At 46.4% G+C, this 7,500-nt stretch overlaps 1 protein-coding gene across 2 annotated transcripts in view; it reads left to right on the plus strand.

Annotated features, from left to right (window-relative positions):
- Positions 1-3,133: 3,133 nt before the first annotated feature.
- erbin (erbb2 interacting protein) overlaps positions 3,134-7,500 on the plus strand; it is a 33,935-nt gene continuing 29,568 nt past the window's right edge. For both annotated transcript variants that reach the window (XM_053646146.1, XM_053646147.1), the window contains exons 1-5: positions 3,134-3,322; positions 4,669-4,786; positions 5,797-5,875; positions 6,366-6,455; positions 6,869-6,925. In XM_053646146.1, the coding sequence (XP_053502121.1) occupies positions 3,134-3,322; positions 4,669-4,786; positions 5,797-5,875; positions 6,366-6,455; positions 6,869-6,925 (533 nt within the window). The remainder of the gene's footprint in view (positions 3,323-4,668; positions 4,787-5,796; positions 5,876-6,365; positions 6,456-6,868; positions 6,926-7,500) is intronic.

Genomic DNA, 7,500 nt, shown 5'->3' on the forward strand with positions numbered 1-7,500 from the left:
CAGATGATGTGTGTATCTACAGACCACTATTTGCTTACATAGTTATTGCAGAGTCAGTGAAGAATTAAAGGGTCACTGTCCTATGATAGCCTTGTGGACACACACAAGTATTTAAGAGACAGGCCTGTACCACTCTGCCTGTGTGTGGGGGAGAAAAGGTCACATTCTGTACACGACTTCCACAAGGAAACTGTTGTAGTGTTCATTTCAGACACAAGTCGAGTGGGATGAGAGGAGAGTGAAGAGCTGTGTGTGTGTGTGTGTGTGTGTGTGTGTGTGTGTGTGTGTGTGTGTGTGTGTGTGTGTGTGAGCATAGAGCTGGAATCTTTTCAACCGGAACTAGTACAGGGTTTTTCCCCTTCTCTCTCTCTCTGTCTGTCTGTGTGTGTGTGTCTGTGTGTGTGTGTGTGTGTGTGTGTGTGTGTGTGTGAAGGTTTGGGAGGAGGGGTTATTAATGTTAGAGTGATATGAAGATTAATGATTAACTTACAGAGATGACATCACTGATCTGCACTGACGTGTGAAAACAGGACCGGAGACGGAGAACCGCTCGAAGGGGAACATCAGCGGCCCTCCTTTATCTTTTACTAAAGTTTTTTACCGTAAACCGAACTGAAGTAAACATTTGTGCTGAAGGTTTCAGAAACACGGATTTTCTTTGCTTGTTTGCGTGTGCTGATGAACACCAATCACCTGCACCTGGGGGCGTGCACGGCAGAGCTGATTTGCATCTGATGACGCCCACAAAACTCCATAAAAGGCAAAACTCACAGTCCTGAAGCAGAAGTGAGAGCCATCCATCCATCTTCTATACCGCTTATCCTACAGGGTCACGGGGAACCTGGAGCCTATCCCAGGGAGCATGGGGCCAATCCATCTCATGGCACAATCACACACATGTTCACACTCACACACACTACGGTCACTATGGACAATCAGCCTACCATGCATGTCTTTGGACTTTTTACCATGTCTTTGGACTGGGGGAGGAAACCGGAGTACCCGGAGGAAACCCCCACAGCACGGGGAGAACATGCAAACTCCGCACACACACACAGGGCAGCTGTGGGAATCGAACCCCCAACCCTGGAGGTGTGAGGGGAACGTGCTGACCACTAAGCCACCGTGTGTCCCATACGTGAGATGATAAAAGAAAATGGTTTTATATAAAACTCAGACATGTTTTATTGTTACATGACCTGGAATCACCTCACCCGTGTGTGTAGCGCGTGTGTGTAGCGCGTGTGTAGCGTGTATATAGCGTGCGTTAACACTCAAGGTGTGTTAGTGACTCCACGTCCTCATCACAATGCTCACTTCCAGTTTCAGTGTAGCTGATGAGTAATAACAAAATGGTTACTGGATAACATGCGTTCAGGGTTAACGTGAGCAAACAGGTGTTGAAACACTGTGTGTGTGTGGGGGGGTGTGTGTGTGTGTGTGTGGGGGGTGTGTGTGTGTGTGAGAGAGAGAGAGAGAGAGAGAGAGAGAGAGAGAGAGTTGACAGCAGTGACACGCCTCCACAGCTTAGTTTAATGTTAGTGTAAATAAAAAAAGCTGTGTTCACATCTTCTGTTATCACCGACTTAACTCTCAGATCCAGAGATTAGTGTCACAGTGGAATGTTGTGTGTGTGTGTGTGTGTGTGTGTGTGTGTGTGTGTGTGTGTGTGTGTGTGTGTGTTTAATGATTAAATCTTTCAGCGTCGGAGACGAAGTGACTGTGATGTGTGTCACTTTTTTCGTCAGGAATGTGAGTGTTATTCAGCACGGGTGTTTCAGTGTTGACGTGTGTGTGTGTCACACACACACACACAGAGTGTAAGTGCTTTAACGGTACTGTCATCAGCTGTGTGTCGTCCTGAGTGCCGTTAGCGGAGAAGCTGTTCTGTCTGATGGGATGTCTGATGGGATGTCTGATCGGCCCTGAATTCAGCCACCAGGGTGTGTTTGGAGTCTGATGTTTGACGCAGCTACGATGCTACTATACTTAATGTTGAAGTAATTCCAGGTGCAGGAGATGGCTGCGTGTGTATCCTGCAGTGTTTCAGAGTTACATGCGTTCTGCTCTAGACCCTTACCGAGTACCAGCACTAACCCTGCTCTAGACCCTTACCGAGTACCAGCACTAACCCTGCTCTAGACCCTTACCGAGTACCAGCACTAACCCTGCTCTAGACCCTTACTGAGTACCAGCACTAACCCTGCTGTAGACCCTTAATGAGTACCAGCACTAATCCTGATCTAGACCCTTACCGAGTACCAGCACTAACCCTGCTGTAGACCCTTACCGAGTACCAGCACTAATCCTGCTCTAGACCCTTAATGAGTACCAGCATGAACCGGTTCTCCCGTTACAGTTCTGCTTGAACTTTACAAACCTCTCATGTCCCCTACAGAAAGCTCTGTTTTGCGTTCTGGGTTTTGTAGATTAGACCGTACCTGTGAATGTAAGGTGAGTGATTTAGATTTGAGATCCGGATCAGGACGACAGCAGAAGGAGAGACGGAGCTCGTCAGTGTGTTTAACGCTGAACACACGCGTGTGAAGTCAAGTATAAACCTGCCTTTATGTAGCGAACATGTTATAGCGTCTTATATCCTGCTGCATGTAGCTCCTCCCACAGAGGCGTGTCCTCGGCTTTGACGTATTTTCTTTAAAGATGGACTAAAGGACATCGCAGAGATAAAAGTAGAAGTGACTCCATCTTTAATCACTTTCTTCCTCCGCACATAATCAGGGATCACTTCAGTCCACACCAGAGTCGGACTCGACTAGGGGGCGTGTCCTGTTTCTACAACTACAACGGGGGAAACTGTAGAAGTGTGCGCGCGCGCGCGCATGTACAGATCTGGGAGAGTTTATAATCTCCTCTACATGTGTGCTGAGATGAGAGAGCTGGTGTTCAGTCAGTGTGTGTTTGAAGTGTGTGCAGTACCAGGATTGTGTGTGCAGAATATCGTGATGTATTGTGAGAACGATTATCGGTACAGGACTCGTCTCTGCTGGTTCACCTGTTGCACTGAGCTAATAGTAATTAAATCTCTCTCTCTCTGTGTTTCAGTGCCTGAGGTGTGTGAGAGTGTGTGTGTGTGTGTGAGTGTGTGTGTGAGAGAGAGTGAGTGTGTGTGAGGATGAGCTCTAAGCGCAGTCTGTTGGTGCGGTTGGTGCCGTGCCGGTGTTTGCGTGGTGAGGAGGAGACGGTCACCTCTCTGGACTACAGTCACTGCAGCCTGGAGCAGGTTCCCAAAGAGATCTTCAGCTTCGAGAAGACCCTGGAGGAGCTCTACCTGGACGCCAACCAGATCGAGGAGCTCCCCAAGGTACACACACACACACTAATAACGCATCCTGAATGTTTTCTTCTACTGGTAGTGAGTTATCACCATGGTAACGTTAGCGTCGGCTGTAATGGCCTTGGTTGTGTTATTAATAAGTCCGAGCTGGTGATATGCACTTTAACTGCATTTTATCGAGGTCTTGCTTTCCCGCTGCACTCTCACCTCCCTCTGTCTGCTCTGTTCAGTGAGGGGCTGAGAGCCGGAGATTTAACAGTGTCACGGATAACGAGACACGCCCTTCATCCTAATCTACATCATTCACATGCCAATGTTTTTAGAACGCAAGACGATTATAGTGCAACATGTTTTACATGTAAAATAGCCCACGTTATTACAGCCTAGTTCTCTTGTTGAAAGTAGTTATAGTGTTCAGAAACATTTTATATCATTCGTGTTCCACACCTGTCCTTTATATAGTTTTAAAAATCATAAAAGTTATGAAAAGTACTTTTTAAAAAAGTACAAAAACACAAAAGTAAAAAAATCTGTATCTGTCTATCAAAAACAGATTATAGATTTTATATAGAATAGGTCATCACTATACCTGGTCTGCTCCCATGGGGGGGGGGGGGGGGGTGAGAACCTCTGTATTAAATGATTTGATGTCAATTCTGGTCTCAGGTCGGAGAGGTAAAACGTGTAAACGTGAGTGACGTGGTGATTGAAGCCGTGCAGGTCGGAGAGGTAACACGTGTATACGTGAGTGACGTGGTGGTTGAAGCCGTGCAGGTCGGAGAGGTAAAACGTGTAAACGTGAGTGACGTGGTGATTGAAGCCGTGCAGGTCGGAGAGGTAACACGTGTATACGTGAGTGACGTGGTGGTTGAAGCCGTGCAGGTCGGAGAGGTAAAACGTGTAAACGTGAGTGACGTGGTGATTGAAGCCGTGCAGGCCGGAGAGGTAAAACGTGTAAACGTGAGTGACGTGGTGATTGAAGCCGTGCAGGCCGGAGAGGTAAAACGTGTAAACGTGAGTGACGTGGTGATTGAAGCCGTGCAGGCCGGAGAGGTAAAACGTGTAAACGTGAGTGACGTGGTGATTGAAGCCGTGCAGGCCGGAGAGGTAAAACGTGTAAACGTGAGTGACGTGGTGATTAAAGCAGTGTGTACACGCTGGAGGTTTGTGTGGTTGGGAAATACGTTTGAGTCTTTAGTAAATTCAGATCCAGCTGTTTATATGCCTGCAGTGTAAACTCTAACCACTTCTGTGGCTCTGTCACGTCTGATCACATCTCTGAATCAGATTTCAGCTCCGAGTTTATCTGATCCACTGCGTGGGTATAAATTAGCAGTCGGTTAATAACTCTGTGTTTATGGCTTTGTTTACAGCAACTGTTTAACTGTCAGTTACTGCACCGGCTGAGTTTACCTGACAACGATTTGAGCATCCTGCCCCCCGCCATCGCCAACCTCATCAACCTCCGAGAGCTCGACGTCAGCAAGAACAGTAAGCAGAACGCCCCGATTCCTCCTCTTCTTCCTCCTCTTCTTCCTCTTCTTCTTCCTCCTCCTCCTCTTCTTCATCCTCTTCTACTTCCTCCTCTTCATCCTCTTCCTCCTCCTCTTCTTTCTCTTCCTCCTCCTCTTCTTCCTCCTCTTCCTCCTCTTCTTCCTCTTCTACACTCCTCTTTACAGTAATACAACATAAACATCACAACTGTTTCATCAGCACATTACACATAATCACACTTCATGAGATATCACACACATACTCTCTCTCTCACACACACTCACACTCATACTGATTTAGTGTTATTCACACTTCCTTCCTGAGCACTCACACACACGCACACACACTCAGAAGCTAACTTCAGCAGCTTTCTGTACATTTCTCACCATGATGGAGATCTTACTCTCTCTCTCTCACCTCCCACACACTCTAGCGAGTGACAGACCGACAGGTGTGTGTTTGTACCTGTTCGACACAGAGCCGCAATATCACCCACATACCTGCTCATGATAATCCCGCACACTGAGGTTGATTGATTGACAGGTGCCATGAAGAGTGAAAAAATGAGAGAGTGCTCATTATTAGATTTCAGAATTAGTGATTCATTTTCTTTCAAGAGGGAAGTGTAACACTTCTAAGTATCAGTTCTTTGTCTCTGCTTTATATCTGCCTGCTCTTAGTGTGTCTGTGTGTGTGTGTGTTTATCACTAAGTGCCCTCTTAAGTGGCAGCAGCTCAAAACAACAGCCTATAACATAAACTAATGATCCTAATCTTTATGTACAGGGTCTCTGTGCGCGCGTGTGTGTGTGTGTGTGAAAGGTTTCTGGTGGGTGAAAGAGGAAGTGTGCAGTTGTGCTGATGCACCTCTAATGCAGATCACCTGTGGGAACAACAACCACTGACTCTTTATTAATTCTCTGTGATGTGACACTGTAAAGTGACTTCAACGTGTTTGTGTGTGTGTGTGTGTGTGTGTGTGTGTGTGTGTGTGTGTGTGTGTTTCAGGTATACAAGAGTTTCCTGAAAATATTAAGAACTGTAAAGTCCTGACCATCGTTGAAGCGAGTGTGAACCCTATTTCTAAGTGAGTGTGTAAAGCTTTGTGCTCAGAACAGGATTTTTATGATTAATGAAATACCTTCAGGAGAGTTAATGAGCATGCGCATAATCATCACTGCAGTGCGACTGGTGTTTTATCTCACTGGGAAATCTGAGATAGTGTTGAACATGTGACAGACCATTCCATCACAAGATCCGATCTCGTACATCAACCAATCATGTCGCAGTATGCAAATATCTTCTGTTAATGCACTGGTTCACCAGAGAAAAAGGCTGAAGTCTATTTGCATAATGTCTGGGTTTCTTGATGAAGGTATCTCATTACTTATGTTATAAATATTCAAATATTATAATTACAGCAGAACAAATACATGACTGGATACTGATTTTGATTTTGAATGTATTGTGTATGATTTGTGTTTTCTTGTTTTAATCATGACATTGTTCTCTGTGTGTGTGTGTGTGTGTGTGTGTGTGTGTGTGTGTGTGTGTGTGTGTGTGTTTGTGTTGTACAGGCTCCCAGAAGGTTTCACACAGCTGCTCAGTCTAACTCAGCTCTACTTGAATGATGCCTTCCTCGAGTTCCTACCAGCGAGCTTCGGCAGGTCAGACACACACACACACACACACACACACACACACACACACACACACACACACACACACACACACAGTGGAAGTGAAGTGGGTGTTATGAAGCCAGACACCAGTGTGGTGCAGTAATGTGCAGCAGACACAAGGAGACAGTTCCAGCCTGACAGAGGGATTAATAACTAAACCAACAGCTGGGGATTAAATGACTTGTTTATTTATATTTTGGAAAATGTTTATTACAATATATTGTGGGATATATTGTAATTCCAGTGGTTTATAAAGGTTCTTCAGGAGCAGGCTGGACTTATCATAATTCCTTTGGGTGCAAGTGGGGTTGTTGTTGTTGTTGTTGTTGTTGTTGTTGTTACTGTTAATAATAATAATAATAATAATAATAATAATAAACGCTGTCTCTGTTCCTCAGACTGACTAAACTACAGATTCTGGAGCTGAGAGAGAATCAGTTAAAGATGCTGCCCAAGTGAGTAAAGCAACACGTCACACCTCCACTGAACACCACCTCCACTGAACACCACCACCACCTCCACCTACACGTCACACCTCCACTGAACACCACCTCCACTGAACACCACCTCCACCCACACGTCACACCTCCACTGAACACCACCTCCACCTACACGTCACACTTCCACTGAACACCACCTCCACCTACACATCACACCTCCACTGAACACCACCTCCACTGAACACCACCTCCACCCACACGTCACACCTCCACTGAACACCACCTCCACCTACACGTCACACTTCCACTGAACACCACCTCCACCTACACGTCACACCTCCACTGAACACCACCTCCACCTACACGTCACACCTCCACTGAACACCACCTCCACTGAACACCACCTCCACCTACACGTCACACCTCCACTGAACACCACCTCCACTGAACACCACCTCCACCTACACGTCACACCTCCACTGAACACCACCACCACCTACACGTCACACCTCCACTGAACACCACCTCCACCTACATGTCACACCTACACGTCACACCTCCACTGAACACCACCACCACCTACACGTCAC

The sequence above is a fragment of the Ictalurus furcatus genome, chromosome 16, assembly GCF_023375685.1.
Source record: "Ictalurus furcatus strain D&B chromosome 16, Billie_1.0, whole genome shotgun sequence".
Lineage (NCBI taxonomy): Eukaryota > Metazoa > Chordata > Actinopteri > Siluriformes > Ictaluridae > Ictalurus > Ictalurus furcatus.